At 37.8% G+C, this 16,059-nt stretch overlaps 1 protein-coding gene across 1 annotated transcript; it reads left to right on the forward strand.

Annotated features, from left to right (window-relative positions):
* The first annotated feature begins 2,793 nt into the window (after positions 1–2,793).
* LOC137941559 (mitogen-activated protein kinase kinase kinase 1-like) lies at positions 2,794–14,841 on the forward strand. The gene is made up of 8 exons (XM_068787018.1): positions 2,794–4,161; positions 5,745–5,829; positions 6,235–6,297; positions 6,386–6,543; positions 9,868–9,943; positions 10,043–10,102; positions 10,554–10,661; positions 14,239–14,841. The coding sequence occupies exons 1-8, from the start codon at positions 3,239–3,241 to the stop codon at positions 14,443–14,445; spliced, it is 1,680 nt and encodes a 559-aa protein (XP_068643119.1). The 5' UTR covers positions 2,794–3,238; the 3' UTR covers positions 14,446–14,841.
* The last annotated feature ends 1,218 nt before the right edge of the window (positions 14,842–16,059 follow it).

Below are 16,059 nucleotides of genomic sequence, written 5' to 3' on the forward strand. Positions count from 1 at the left end.
ATATATTTGAGCATATATGTGGCTTGTTGGAGAGTTGAAATCTCTTGCTTGTAATAGTGATTATTAGTAGAATTTCTCAAAGCATGGGTTATTGGGTGATGAATACCAATAGGGGAACATCAACAACAAAATATTTGTTGTTCAATTATGGTGTGCATTTTTTTGTCTATTTATTTGTATTTTCTTACTTCATCTAATCCTTACACATTTCAAGTCTTACACCACTTCCCCCCTCCCCCCGCAACGTGGTTCACCTGGGCCAACAATCTCATCCACAAACACCTTGACATGCCACCTCTTGTCTTTAGCTATATCATTTGATGTAAACAATTGTTAAAGTCATGATTTGAGGGAAAATAGCGTAAAACCTTATGTAGAAAGAACTTTAGTTTGTTGCTTGATCGTTCATACCTGAGCTCATGACATTGTGGACACTTGTCATCTTTTTCATATTCATTCTAGAATAAGATAAATCATTTTAGCAAACATGTATCTTTTCGTAATGGAATCCTAACTTGCATAATAAAGTTTTAGCCATATAGTAATTTTTGAAGCAATGACTCGCTAAGAGAAAATGCTTCTTTCTATAAAGAAAGTATATTATCCAATGTTAGTACTCATGTTGTAAGTTGTTTTGATATGCAACAAACAAAGAAGAGACTTTAGCTTAGAAAAAGTTTGACAACTAATAAAAAATGACCTATTTGCGTCCATGAGCAAGTGAGTTAATTTGTCAAATCCACTTAGTCCAAGTCCAGAGACTTCAACATGACAACTAAACCTTGGTTGACTATCGTTGAGAAAGATTTGTTCAGGTTGTACATCATGGATGAGGTCATAGATACCACCATGTATAATACCACCTTCACTTCCCGTTTGATGATCCATTCGAGTAGTAGAATTTTGCCTTAGAAAAGTTTCCTCATATGTATCAAGTTGTTCCCTATGAAATGTCCAAGAGATATAACTTGGTTACATCCCCCCCATTAACAGATGAGTGGTCATTTATTTGGCGCACGAAAACGTTATAAGCACATATTTTGCATGGACAACACATCTTATTACAGAGCTTACCATGAATTTGGTGTACACCATATGAATAAAAAGCTCTATCTCTTTGTTGTATTCTTCTATATGGCACCTTAGTTTTATGCTATGATAATTTAAATTCATATTATGCTCATATTTTCACTTTATATATTTTTTTGTCTCTATTATGCTCATCTTTTATTCACGTTTTGCTCATATTAGGTGCCAATAAATTTTGTATTATTTTTACAATTAAGCTCGGTCAAACTTGTGGTCTATTACTTATTTATGTATTTATTTGGGTTTTGTATTTATGTCACTTAGACCATGTCTAAGTCAAAATCCTTTGATGTAAGTCAATCAATCAAGACAATGTTTTGACTAAATAGAGTCAAATTTTGAGGGTCCTACCATAATTGATAATGTCCTTTCCTTGTCCCCTAAAAAATTATAAATACTATCATAAAATTACCATAATGTGAGATCAAAATTAAAAACTATAATAAATATTAAAAAATAATAATATTTATATTAAAAATTAAAAATTAAAAATTTTACAAGCAGTAAACTGATTTATAGTATTATAAGTTAATATAAATAAAAATCAATGTGTGTGAGGTAAAATTATAAAAAAAAAAAAAAACTTACATAAGGTTGATCATTATATTTAAATATAATTAATCACATTATAAAATAAAATATGTGTACAGATATAATTTTTTAAAAATATATGAGATTAACTATGTACTATATAAAAATATAAAAATATATAATATATTATACAATAATTTTTATATCATGCAATTCAAATTTGATGTTGAACTTGAAAATTATGTACTTTCAAAAGGCTAACGATTTTATTTGATTACTCATTCAATCGCTTTAATCGTACCATTATCATAAGGTATCATAGGGTATAAAGTAAAAAATGATTTGAACAAAATAAAACCATATACTATCTGATTACTTGTATACTTTTTATGATTCTATTGCAAATAAGATAGTTTTATTTATTGCTTCATTTGATGATTGTTAATGACTGAATTTCGGAAGAGAACACAAAAAGTGGGGAGAAAAGAAAAGAGTTTTTTTTATAGTTTGGATGCCCACCAAAAATGAGATAAAAAGCTGAACACAAAAAGTTGACAAAACATAGATCAGAGACCAACCTTTATTTATAAGTCAAACTCGCATCAAACTTATCGCCTTGTAGTTAACAAAATATAGTTTCAGGCTTAGAAGATAAGTTCCCATCACTAATAATTTTTGGTAACTATTTTCTTTTTTGTTTAATCTGTTTCCTAACGCCACCTTTAAGTGGTTCTGAGTGTTGTCCCATCAACGCTCTTTTGATAAATCATTTCTTGCTCGCCCGTCTTCCTGTCCTCATTCATACAATTTTGATTTTCTCTTTTTATTAACACCATATTTTTTCTATTTTCTCTTTTTGTTAACTCCAATTTTATAAATTTTTAGTAGATTAAAAGATAGTTTACTCAAATTTTAGTAAGATTCGTATGTTCCTGAACTACTCTTGTTGATGTGAAAAATCTGACTCCGTTGCAGGGAAATCTGTGAGTATAACTGTAGATTCCTTCGAGTAATCTCTTTCCTCCTTGAAGACCAACAGTTTAATCGTCGGAAACTCCCGTGAGGATTTGTCCAACCCACCTTTCTTGACGTTTGACGACATTTCGATGAAAGACGCGGGAGGCAGACTGCCGCCAGAGAGATATGCCTTCTGTGAACCACTGTTCGCAAGCGACTAATGAATCTAGCCATCGTCGCTCTTCTCAGTCGACTCTTGTGAAACGTGTAAACAGTGCCAGACAATGCGCCAAATGTCTAGCTCAGCCGGCGCCTTTCGCTACCCACAACACGACAACACCCAGAAGAGAAAAAAAAAAAAAAAACCTCTGACGTCTTCTCTTCTTCTTCTTCTTCTTCCAAAAAAACCCACACACAAGGACAACGAACCCCTGAAAACAATCTCTCTCTTATTCGCCGACTCGCCTTGGATTTCCAATTATCCCCTCACAAACAAACGGAGCTAGCCAAGCCAAAGCGTCACTGTGGTCCTGGGTCTCTCTCTTTACGCCTTTTTTGGTTATATGTATTATTCCTTAACCATAGATAGGGCTTTCTCGTTAGTTGCGAGATTTGGTCATGCATCTTCCCAGGGTTTTGAAGAGTGATTAGGTCCTGTACGATGGACTCCAAGCACAAGCGCCGGAAGCCGAGACTGGAGAGGCGGAACGCGGTGAAGAATATTGATTATGACGCTAGGTCCTTCTCTCCCTCGCCCGATGATTCTTCCCCTGTCTTAGCGGCGAGGACTCGGTCGCTTGACCTGCCGCCCTACTCCAGTCAGACGAGCTTCCGCGTTGACGGCGTCGAAGGGGAGTTCGAGCGGATTTGCCGGAATTTGGGGCTGTCCGGCCCGGAGGACTTTGCAATTCCGGCGGCGGCTTGGGAAGCGAGGAAAGCGAGGTCGTCGGCAGAGTTGTTGGCCAAGTCGCGTCTGAACCAGCCTGATCGTCCTGTCGCTGCCGGGAAGGATGCGGAAGAGCACGGAAATGAGCAGCCTGATAGTGTAGGAGGAGAAGACCCCGGTGTTTTGGTGGAATTTGCTAGCAGGGTCCGGATTGCGGAGGAGGCTTCTGTTCCGAGCACGGTTGAAAATGGCTTTACAGGAAATCCCTGCTCTTTGGGCACGGGTGGCGGAATTAAGGGTGTTCGCCCGCCCCTTCTTGCTCCTCCGCCCGCAATGTCTCTCCCGGCTCTTGATAGGATGTCTTCGACCTGGGATATAGTGAGGTCTTTTGCTCCAGACGACAATAGAGTAGTGTCCTTGCTGGGTGAAAACGATGTGGAAAGTGAGGAGGATGAAGAAATTGATGGATTGGAAGATGATGGGAGGCAACTTAGACTGGGAGAGACAGCTGAATTGACGGGGTCATGTTCCTTTTCTACTTCTAATGGTGATGATGATGATGATGATTCTAGCACGACTACAGAAGCAATGTTTATTATATCGCCAAATGGGAGATTTAGGCGTTCCATCAGGTCGTGGATTCGTGGGACGTGCCTCGGGAGTGGATCATTTGGGACTGTCTACGAAGGGATCAGTGAGTAAGTCCATGTTAATTCAGAACATTTAATTTATTTATTCACTGCTTGATTGCGTTTTCCATATCCCAGTTCTTATTCAGATTGAACTCACTTTTCCAGCATTTAGTGTTTAAGCTACCTGTTAAGAACAATTCTTCCTAAGGTTTGTGTACCGAAACTGAGTGATGATTGTTACCTGTTTTGCTATGGTCTTTGGCTTGGATCTGATGAAGATTAATCCCATTGACTAAGTAGGAGTCCTTGAGGTTCTTCTACTCTTCTTCATAGTGTGGTTATATTGAGAAGTGTCTTTGGTTCACCGATTCTAATTAGAGAGAGTGAAGGCAAACGTAAAATATCCTTGACATCTTGCAAATGTAAGCTAGTTTAGCAGTCTTATGCTTTGGGACATCAGTATGAAGAAGACTTATAACTGTGAGCATGTTGTACACTCTTGCACGAGTTCAATGGGATTCTGGAGGATGTTTTTTGCAAGTTTTCAAAATGCTGGTTAGCTCTAACTATTTTGACGTCTCTGAGGTCAGGCTGGAATGGTTTCCATGCCCAAGAAACTTAAACATCAGTTACCTCTTACCTCTTTCCTCTTTTAGGAAAAAACTCCTAAAGTCATATTCTCTTTTGAGATTCCTTAAATTTTGTCCTTGGTTTGGATAAAAGCCCCAAAAGTTAAAAGAAAATAATAAAGAGTGCTCTAGAAAGATAGAGGTTAAGGTAGAAACACTGCTTGAAGCGAAGTAAGAATGAGACAGAAATGGCTGGAAGAAGTTGGAAGAGAAACACATTTTCTTGGGTTTTGTAATAGCCATGCTGCTGTATTGCGCTGCAGAGGTACTCTGAAGCACTGTGCTCGGTGAGATAGAGGTTATAGTAGCAAATGACAGAAGTCCTGCAAGTTGAGATTGGAAAAGAAAAATATAAAACTAAAGGAGAACGAATGAAAGATTGAAGGAGAAAACATATGGGTGATGAGAGAAGGAGAAGGGCCCAAGGTATTAAATTAGGACATCAGATCCAAGCTAGCTTCATATGTAAATCTTATATGGAAAATCTCTGTAGATCGTTATTTTTACATGTCTCTGAGTTATCATCCAGTGTAAGATCCAAATCTCTGTAGATCATTATTTGTACATGTCTCTGAGGTATCATCATGTGTGAGATCCAGTGCTAACTTCTTGTCAGCATACTCACCTTTTATTTTTATATTAGGACATCAGATCCAACATAGCTTTATATGGAAGATACCTCGTGCTGGATGTCTTTTTTTCTCCTCTCGTCTATAATTGAATCATATATTTCACAAAAGGTGAGTATGTTGACAAGAATTTAGTACTTTCAAGTCAATATTAGCTTAGCACCTAATAGGCTGCATAATTCTTTTAAAAACATGGAAACATGTTAGGAAAATCTGGGTTTACACTTGGCGAACTCTTCTAATCTCAAACTACCAAATTACCATGGCTGAGATTGACATATTATTTTCTCTCATTTGTTGTCTATAACTATTACACACTTTTTTTTTATGGATCGAAGAAGTTGATACTATACAAGGAATTAACTATGCTCTTGCTAATTTCCTTGTGCAGTGATGGGTTCTTTTTTGCTGTGAAAGAAGTTTCTCTACTCGACCAAGGTAGCAAGGCCCAACAATGCATCTTTCAACTTGAGCAGGTTTGAAATACCAAACTTGCCCTTCTTTATCAAATATATTTTTTTAAATTTCTTTTTCTTCTTTTTCTTCTTATTCTTGATCTGTCTCTCTCTCTGTCCCACTACTTGTGTTTATCTTAGTTTTTTTTGTTGGAAAAAGGCATGCAGATTTATATTTATTTGTTTTTTATTGGTTGAATATTAGTATTTTTTTAAGGACATTGAATATTAGCATATTGATTAATGATGACTAAGTTTGCACTTTTATCTCTTTGACCTTTCGTCTCCCTGTTTATTATTATTACTATTATTATTATTTGATAATTCTTTTGAATTTGTGTTATTAAAAAATAGCTATAACTATTATTTTAGTCTAATACTTAGAGATTTTATTTTATGCTTCCTAATTTTCATGTGTTGTTTCAGGAGATTGCTCTTCTAAGTCAATTCGAACATGAGAATATAGTTCAGTATCTAGGTACAGACAAGGTAATGTTCATAACAAATACTTTCTTGTGTAATTGCATTCTTTTATACCAATTTTAAATTGTCTATGTGCAAATAATAATTGTTTCAGGAAGAAGCAAGACTCTACATCTTCCTTGAGCTAGTCACACAGGGCTCTTTGGCATCCCTTTATCAAAAGTATCATTTGCGTGATTCTCAGGTATCTGCCTACACAAGGCAGATCCTGAATGGTCTGAAATATCTTCATGATCGAGATGTCATACACAGGTAACTTTGCAGCTGTCTATTTCCTCCCCCTTCATTCTTGGCTTGCTTGAACTTCTCATCATTTTTTTGCAATCTTGTGTTTTCATTGGCTAATAGTTTAAAAAACACCTCAACTAGCCCATTTTTTAAGCCAATAACTCGCCATTTGTATGCATGACCAAATAGTTGTTTTTGAGGAAGAGGGAAAGGAGGCTAGACCTGATGGCTGCACCCAACTCCTTTTTACAAGAATGCCATTTACTTCATTGTATGTAAGAAAGTGCCATTATCTTAATTTTTGTCACTAAAAGTTGATAAAAATCTCAAAATGACATCAATGTGAATGTGGAGGATAATAACTAAATACATATATATATATATATATATATTTTATGAAAATGAGAAATTTTTTAAAGAGAGGAGGGAAACAAAGCTAGAGGGGGGTCATTCTCGACAAGGAGAGTTTGGAGGGAGGCACCTCGATTAGCCAAGGAGTCGGCTAGCAAGTTGGTTGAATGATAAACATGAGTCCAAACACAGAAAAGAGGAGATACATTATCCATAATCATGTGATATGTCAATCAATGTCACCATGGTGGCTCCGCGCAGAGGAGCACCATCTGATAAGGGTCTAGGAGTCACCTTCAATGATGAGGGGTCTGTTGAGGTGGGCAATGAAGAGCTTGAGGTCCTGGAGGAGAGTGGAGAAGGGAGTGGCATTCAAGCAATGTTGGGAGGAGTGCAGGTAGGGGCTGAAAGGTTGGCTAGGATGTGCCAATTATGACCGAGGGATGTGCCCATTAAGCAAGCGATTTCCTTCTTGGTGTGAAGCCAGGTGGAAATCTAGCTGGTGAGGGAGATGCAAGTGGATCAGGATTTATGTGCAAAAAGTCTCTGGTTTCGGTCCTTCCGAATGGGCCAAGGAATGTGGGCAAGGCAGGCCAAAAGAAGAAGTTTTCCTAGCTTGGGAAGCAGAATTCCAACGATGAGTTGACCCATGGCAGTGAGGTTACTTGGAAGACAGAATTTGATGTTGACTTTGTTCAAGATGTTGGACCAGACATACTAGGCGTAGTGGCAATGCAGGAGAAGATGAGGTATAGTTTCATTATCAGAGTTGCAGAAGGTGCATAGCTGGTGGCGTGGAGGTTTCCTCTTCTTCTCAGAATGTCAGCCGTAAGACTGCTGTCCCTTATAGTGCACTAGAAGAAAAATTTTATCTTCAGGGGAGTAGAGAGAGACCAAGCCATGGTGGATGTATGGGGAGCTGAGCTTGTGGACCAAACCTCCAAGCATGTGGTAAGCTAGGGAGACCGAAAATGATTCACTGCTTTCAAAGCACCATATGATTCTATTCTGGGGAGTAGTTGGAGAAGGCTGATCATGAGGCAAGATTCACCATCAAAGAGACCCCTTCGGAAAAACATGTTCCCACCAGTCGTACCAAAATTGAAGAGAAGCACCATTACCCACATGAAATCTGACACCCTTCACCCATTGGTGGAGCAGGGGAAAGTAGGAGTGCCAAAGAGGGGAGAGTCGATTTCTTCTTCCGCCAAGAATCCACCACGGGCAGGGCAATCCACAATCAGTTTGCTACCTACCATCGGTCTCTAGATAGTGTTTGGATTGGAGTTAAAGAGTCAGAACCATTTCAGAAGGAGGACCATATTCATGCTTCTGGTTGTGTGTATGCCCAAGAAGGGCTTTGAGTTTATAAACTTCATCCAGTGTGTCAACCCCAAAAAAGATTGTTTCATCCGCAAACTGCAGTAAGGGATATCATATTCCTGATGGGGCGAGGTGGGAAGCAGCTGGCCTTTGTCTTTGGCAGCACGGGTTAGAGAAGTGACGGTTATATTAAATTAATATAGAACAAGAAAAATAAAATTTTAAGTCATTCAGTTCAAATTTGATGGTAGAAATGAAAATTAGGTGTTCTAAGCTTATATGGACTTAAGTCCATACTCCTTTCCTACTTCGAGGAAGAGTGAAAGGAGGCAAGACTTAGTTATAAGGTTTAGAGTGGGTAGTCTATTATTTTCTTGTATTTGGTCTCACATTCCGAGATCTGCAAATTCGGCAGCAGATGTGTTTGCCAAGCAGGGAGCATCCCTCCAACATCTTGTTGTTAGGGATTTGCTCCCTCTTTCTTTGTAAATTTTTGCTTGTTAATACAATACATCTTTATCAAAAAAAAAAAAAAAAAAGAGTGGGTAGTCTAGTCTCAGTGTCTCTCCTAATTGACATGTGTGTTCTTCTTACATGTTTTTGGATACTAATTTGCTTTTGCGGGTAGGGTAAGTTGGGTTTTTTTATTCTTTCATTCTCAGGAAAGAATTTTAAGAGGCTTCCTGCAGGATTTTATCATCTTTCTTATCCATTTTGTAGTGACACACCTATTATCTGGAATGCATAAGCTACTAGCAGCATGTTCAGCAGAGGGCATGACAAGATCCTCTTGGGTTTTCTTTTCCCTTTTGTTTTTTTTTTTTGTGTGTGTTTGCTTATATCTTAATGGAATCCCGAAGTGGGAAACCTCTGTGCAAACTACTGTTAAGCTTGATTCCATCCCACAATGACTTGCCACCATAGGAGGTTTATTACTCAGCAGGATCTTATACCATAAAAAATCTGGGACTCTTACTTGCACTAACACCACCTGTAATGTCCAAGGCCAACATAATACAGACAGACAAGTGACGCTGAGATATGTGTTACACAGTTGAAGCACAAAACAGACTGACAGAATTGGCCTTGATAAGATGAAGAAATGTATCCAAATTAAAAGATTAAGTATGGATAGAGAGGCCTGACCTGAGTTATTATACTAGGTTTTGGAGCAGTTTATAAATAATGATGGCCTTCTTCATGGCTCCGAATATGTGGATTTGGGTGGAAGCTTAGCTCTGATGGAGGCCTATTGAACCTGTTCTGATACTATGTTAAGTGGGCATATTCCTTCCCAAAGTGACCAACCAAGTCACCTTATGAAGCTTGACCCTTGCACATCTAATAATTACATTTTATGGGAATTGATTTCTTGGATGTTCAAAGTGCTTGACCAAAATCAATAATTGCATCTTGGGCGTGTATAATTGCTGGGAAACATTAATTGAACGTTTTTATGATGCTTTGACTGCTTTCTCAATGTTTGAAAATGACTTTTCGTAGATAATCTAAGATGTCCAAATGAATCAACATATGCTCTGAAGCATTTTACTGGAAGATTTCTCTGTCTATTTGGTTCTGACACTTATTTGACTTCAATTATTTTTCTGTTATTATATCCTGTCGTATTGATTGTATATTGAGTTAAAAATAATATGCTTTCTGGTCTTATAGAGATATCAAATGTGCAAATATATTGGTGGATGCTTCTGGATCTGTAAAGCTTGCAGATTTTGGGTTGGCAAAGCAGGTAAAGTTCAGTTCAATTCCATGTTGTCTTCAGTGACTGTTAAGTATGTTTATATCAGTCGATGCCTTTTTAAATGTTTATTATTTCTTACCATTCCAGACAAGCAAATTAAGTGCACACAAATCTAGCAAAGGCAGTGCATTTTGGATGGCTCCTGAGGTTACCTCTCTCACTCTCTTTCTCGCTCTCTCCCCTTCTTGTTATCTTCAGATGGGATAAGCATGTGGTACTTCTTTAAAAAAATATGGACATTTTTTCTGTGAAACATATTTTGTTAGCCACTGTGTCTTCAACCCCCAGTTGGAGCTGTTATATTATTTGAAAGAGTAATTTTTCCCTCTGAAGTCAAAATTGCATCTAATAATGCTATTAATTTGAAAACTCCTTGCTGTGAATGCTGATTGGACCTATTCTGGCTTTGAACTATTAATTGGACGGTTCTGCCTCCCAGTTAACATTATTTGCTCCAGTACCCTTCTCTTTTAGCATGACAAATGTATTCTCATTCTTTATTTTTTATCTCCTGAGGGAGTTCTCTTGATGAAATCTATTTCTCATTGTTATAGAAAATGTTTTTTATTTGATAAAAAATATTATTTTTGATTTGAAGGTTGTTAATCCTCGGAAGGGCTATGGACTTTCGGCTGATATTTGGAGCCTTGGTTGCACTGTTTTGGAGATGCTAACTCGTCAGCTTCCTTACTCCAATTTGGAATGGGTGAGTATAAATGGAGATTATGCTATGCTCTCTTATGTTCTTGTTGATTGCTACTTGCAGTTTTTCTTATTGGGTATTATTTCTCTTTCAGTTTCTTTCCCTTTTCATTTCTTCTTTTTGTCTTCTTTCCTCTTCTCTCTTGTCTTTTATATGCCTCCTCTTGCAATGTGGTATGTATCATCGGTAAAAGTTCCATGAACTCAGCAACTTACTCTGGAGTTTGGATTGTATTATCTGCAATGTACTTGCATCTCATTTTTGGCAAACAAATAAAATCTTTTGATTTGGGTTATGGGTTCTCTCTGCTTTCTTAGCATTTCTATCAATCTGTTCTTCAATGATTTTGTACCTCGGTCGTGGTCAATGTTTAAAATGTTGGGCTATGAAATTTTAACCGGCTGCTATGTAGCTAAACATGACAATAGCAGATAGATGTACTGATTAATGTAAATATATTTCTGCTGCATTTTGTTACATACATTTCTACCTTATCTTATGTTTTTGTTATGACATTTTGGAAAATTTTCAATGTCTTTTGTATTTTTAATGTTGTTAACTGAAATATTTTGTATCTCTATCAACCATTCTTCCTATGAACCATTTTAAGGAGTTTATCATGGAACTCATCAAATTTTTTATTCTTCCTCTCTTGTAATTTAATTTTTCTTGCGTGTCAAGGAGTGATTGCAATGCAGGATATGCTGATCTACTTCTTAGTGGGAATTATTCCACATGGTTAAAGTTTAGAAAATTTGTATGGGTATAAGTTGAAACAGACACTAATATTTTGGGATGGATATGGACCGACTTAACATAGTATTAGAGCATGGTTGTTTTGTACCCCATTTAGATTGTCCATGTTTCAAACCTATTTTCCATTTGTTTAGATCTAAGCATGAGGGAGTGTTAGTAGGCATAATCCCACTTAAGTTGAGGTTTATGAAATTCTTGTGGTTACTAGTTGGGAAAAAGCCTTAACTTTTCATTTCGTTATGGAATTGGACGTGGACCCAACTCTAACACTACCAAACTTGAGGGCTATATTTAGTCAATCTTTTTAATCCCATGTTTTACTAAAGTAACAGCTGCTGATTTTCTTGTGTAAGTAATCCTTTTATGCATAAAAGTATTGTTATTTGTTGCTATGTAAATATTCTAAAATACAGTATTTTCTTTTTTCTTGATGTTACTCTTGAAAACAAAAATTAGACTTTTTTTTCTGTGGTGTGTGGCTGACTAAAGAGCGAAAAAGGAACAAGATATGGTAAATGGGGGAACAAATTCAGGTGGAGAGGACGTTGGATTGAAGTCCCTGTACGACTTTAAGGTTTTAGGGATTAGAAAAGAAAGTGAGAGGAAAGAACAAGGACTACTGTTACAGAAACAGTATGACTACTATTTACGGTCTTGTGTTCAACTATTAAGTTTCTTTCATAAGCACCTGAAGATGTCTATGGGCTGATTGATGTTTTATGCATGACGATTATGGTGATTTTAATTATCGTGTCTAATTGTCGTTTAGCTGGCTTTATTGCTGGAATTAGAAAGAGAAAGGGAGAGAAGAAAGAAGAAGACTTGAGAAGGAGGAGGACAAGAAGGAAGGGAGGGGAAACAAAGAGATATGGGGAAACCACAATTTGGTGGGTCCCCTTGGCTTAATGGGTATACTGGGGAACCACTAATTCTCCCGGGGTGGGATAATTAGACCGTGGGTTGAGTTTATTTCCTTATGACGCGGATAATGACAAATCGGGGTTCCAAGGTATTATTTGAGGCCAGATTGTAGGGCCATAGAGTCCTCTAGGGAGGTTCTATTTTCTTCAACCAATGATGCAAAATTGAATGTGAATCTAGTGATGTAGAGAGGGAAAGAAGAATCGAGAAGGGTAGAGATGGAGGAAGATTGAGAAGGATTAATAAGGTTGGGAAGGAAGTAAGCCATTTCAGGGTAGAATAAGAGAAGAGACAAGGGGAAAGATTTTAGGTTTAGGGGACGAATGGGGAGAGAGAATACAGAAGACCATAGAAGAGAGATAGAGACTGGAGAGGGAGAGGGGTTGATTTTTTCTAATTATTATTATTTTTCTCACGTGTGAGGTTCACACGTGTGCGGGCGATTAAGAGGCATCGTGAGGGGGGGTTTATTTTTCCCTTGGAATTGGGTCTTGCCAACCGTGCTTTGTGAAACAAAGGAATAGTTCGGCTTTAGTGCCAGCGAGGGGTGACGGCGGGGCACAGGTGACCGGCAGGGATGGACTGCAGTGATGATGGGTCTGCTGGATGACGGCAATGTTTGGCATGTTCTGAGGCAACAGGGAGGCTTTGATGACGGCTAAGCTAAGATTTGTGGTTCAACGAAGGCTGGAGGACGTCAAACTGGGCTTTAGTATCACCAACGATCGGTTGGACTGGCGGAGGATGGATTGTCAACGGGTGTTCTGAAGGCCAGTGTTGGAAGGAGGAGAAATGGGAGGAAAAGAGAGATTACGAGCTGATGGTGGACGTTGGCTTTGTGTAGACGGCTGAGAGAAGGTGGTAGATGGCCGGCCGGCCACTGCCGGTGTTAGAAACGATAGCGGGGAAGGTGGACTGAGGGCAGCAACGAAGGGGACTCAGGAATGTCTCGATTGAAGAAGAGAAAAGGTTCGGTGATGGAAGTTTTGGGCTCTGTAGTCTCGGTGAAGTTGTTTGGGACGTCTGAACTGAAGCAACATAATTGGAGCGGAGACATTGAAAGGCGGAATCGAAGTTGCTGGTTGCTGAAGCAGAAGGCTGTGCACCAATGGAGTCTTTGGCTTTGATACCAAGTTTATGTGGAACGGGTAATTGATTTTAATCAAAAATACCTTATGGAAGATGATGAAATCCATTACTGGAAAGTGGCAGAGAAGAGAAAAATTTGGAAGAAGAGGAAGAGAAAAACTGAGAAGAAAACGAGCGGGAAGGAAGCAAGGAACAAGAAATTTCATTCATTATAAAAACTACACCCACCGTCCTATTACAGTCTATTAATAACTAAAAGTGAAGTTTAAAATTCAAAACAGATAAGATCAATAACTAATAAAATCTCAGAAAATAAGGGAAAAAAAATTAAAATAAAATAAAATAAATTATAAAATTGGATAATCCCAACCACAATGTGGTGGGTCCCCTTGGCTCAATGGGTATACTGGTGTCCTCACCAATTTTGCTTCATGTTCTCCGTCTCTTATACTAAACCATGGCATTCTTACTTTTACATATGTAGTTGGTTTTCAGCTGCCGTGGTAACTGACAATCAGTTGGGTGGTAAGGTCTTTATGGTCTCTATGAGCTGTAGGGTTTTGATTTTTGTATAAACTATGCTTTGAAGGACATAACCTTTGATTTCCTTCCACTCTACTGTTTTGGGAATTGTTGGCATATGATTTTGATGAAATCAAGGCTTTAGGGTTTGTTCTTTTTTATTTTTCAGAAATGGACTATGTTCTTGCTTTTTATTTTAAACCACGTTTGAAGTTGTTGTATGCCTTTCTTCCGTTGCTAATAATAATGCTTTACACTATGATAAACTTGGTAAGTATCTGTGGTATGACAGACGCAAGCATTATTTAAGATTGGTCGGGGCGAACCGCCTACAATTCCTAATTCCCTTTCAAAGGATGCTCGAGACTTTATTCAGCAATGCTTAAGAGTTAAGCTGGATGAAAGGCCTACTGCTTCCCAGCTGTTAGACCATCCTTTTGTCAAGAGATTGCTGCCGGGTTCTGGTTCTGCTTCCCCTTACAACAACAGACGGTCCTAGCCTGAAATGATGGGCTCTGGTATTGAACTACTTGTAATTTCTTCAATGGATTGCAGCCATGAAATTTTTATGAGCAATGAGTTAATCATTGAAGGGTGTCCTGCTGCTCTACTTGTTCTCTAAAATCCTGTTCAACTTTGGGTTGGTGGTCACAGTGCGGTTTTGGTGTCAGGTGGCTTGTATTATTGATCATCCTGCCTCCACAGTCAAGACCTTGTGAAACTTAATTCCTTGTTTGGATTTGTTGTCAATCGCAATCGCAAGTGCATTGGTCGTGTGATTTTCGAAATTTTTATGGATATTACCCGTAGCCCAAATTGTATAAAAATTGGATGCAGGATACCTCTGATCTGATTATATTTCCATCTCAGTTTACAAATTTCCTTCTATCGGTGAGTAGCTATTTGATGACTATTGAGCAAAATGTGGTTGTAATAGTTGATGAAGAGTCTTGTTCTACGCCACCCGAACTGTTCTTGAGCAAAGTATGGTCCTAGATAGGGGACATGGACTATGTTATGTCGTTCATTAACAGATAATTGGACTGGTTTGTTACTAAAACACACATGATGTGAAAATAAAGGCTCCAATAAATACAGTTCAATGTGACGGTGAATTTGAAAATATAAGATTGGTATTGATTAATGATATGAAAGTCAAGTAATTAAGCACAATGAGAGATTTGAAAATAAGAGTTTTATTATTTTCAAATCTATTACCTCATTGGAGTTGTTTTCAACTGCGTTTACAAATTGAATTTAAACTTTAAAATTAATTGAAATTACTTACCTTGAAATCAAAGGGGCACATAGGAGGGTTTATGTTCATGTGCTTGCATTGTAAATTTAGCCTATTTAGAAGGTTCTATATGTGCTGAATATTGGTTAAAAAGGGTGTTCATTAAAGCCTTTGTGTAGGCTAGATCAAATTCTTAGATCACTTCCATTTGGGAAACCATTGTGGCTGTAGTTGAATGCAAAAATCCCATAGCCTTGGCTATTACCAAATCCCTTTGTGGGTCTATGCTTAGCTTTTTATATGGGGGATTGAACTCCAAGGTGTGGAGACACCTTGGGAGTGGATTAGCTGTTGGTTTTAAGATCCCCCTTCATTTGTAAACTCTTGAAGAAAAATGAAAGGTGCAATTATTAAAGTTTGTCTAGGCCACTGTAAGTCTCCAAAGTTTACAAATGATCTACTACTATGATCAACAGCTCAAAACATAAGATTTAAGTATTCTTTTTAGATTTTTGAGCTTCAATTTGCTTGATTTTTTCTAGTGGGCAAAGGGTTATTTCTAAGAAAAACGGCTAGAAACAACTAGTTCTTTGACCATTTAATCCTTTATCTCTTTAAATGATTTTGTGTTCCAAACTATTCACCAAGCTTTTCTATAATAAATTAAAGCATTCCATATCTGAAGCAATAGAATTATCATCTTGTTCTTCGGTAGCTCCCTTCTTGTCTTTCTCGGTAAGGTTACTCTGGTATTACTTATCTTCATGTCTCTTTGCATCTGAAATCGGCATCTAGAGGTGCTTCTTCGTTTCTGGAAAACAGAAAACAGCCGTAAAGTGACAGATGATTTGAGAACATTTGTTGATGACTCGGTGA

Source organism: Aristolochia californica, unplaced genomic scaffold (genome assembly GCF_029961685.1).
Source record: "Aristolochia californica isolate CCGP_79_NKW_82.1479 unplaced genomic scaffold, dmAriCali1.0.hap1 SCAF_9, whole genome shotgun sequence".
Taxonomy (NCBI): domain Eukaryota; kingdom Viridiplantae; phylum Streptophyta; class Magnoliopsida; order Piperales; family Aristolochiaceae; genus Aristolochia; species Aristolochia californica.

Coding starts and splice junctions, on each gene's coding strand:
- LOC137941559 (XM_068787018.1), top strand. CDS start 3,239: ATGGACTCCAAGCACAAGCGCCGGAAGCCGAGACTGGAGAGGCGGAAC. Junction 5,830..6,234: donor GCATCTTTCAACTTGAGCAG/GTTTGAAATACC, acceptor GTGTTGTTTCAG/GAGATTGCTCTTCTAAGTCA. Junction 6,544..9,867: donor GATCGAGATGTCATACACAG/GTAACTTTGCAG, acceptor CTGGTCTTATAG/AGATATCAAATGTGCAAATA.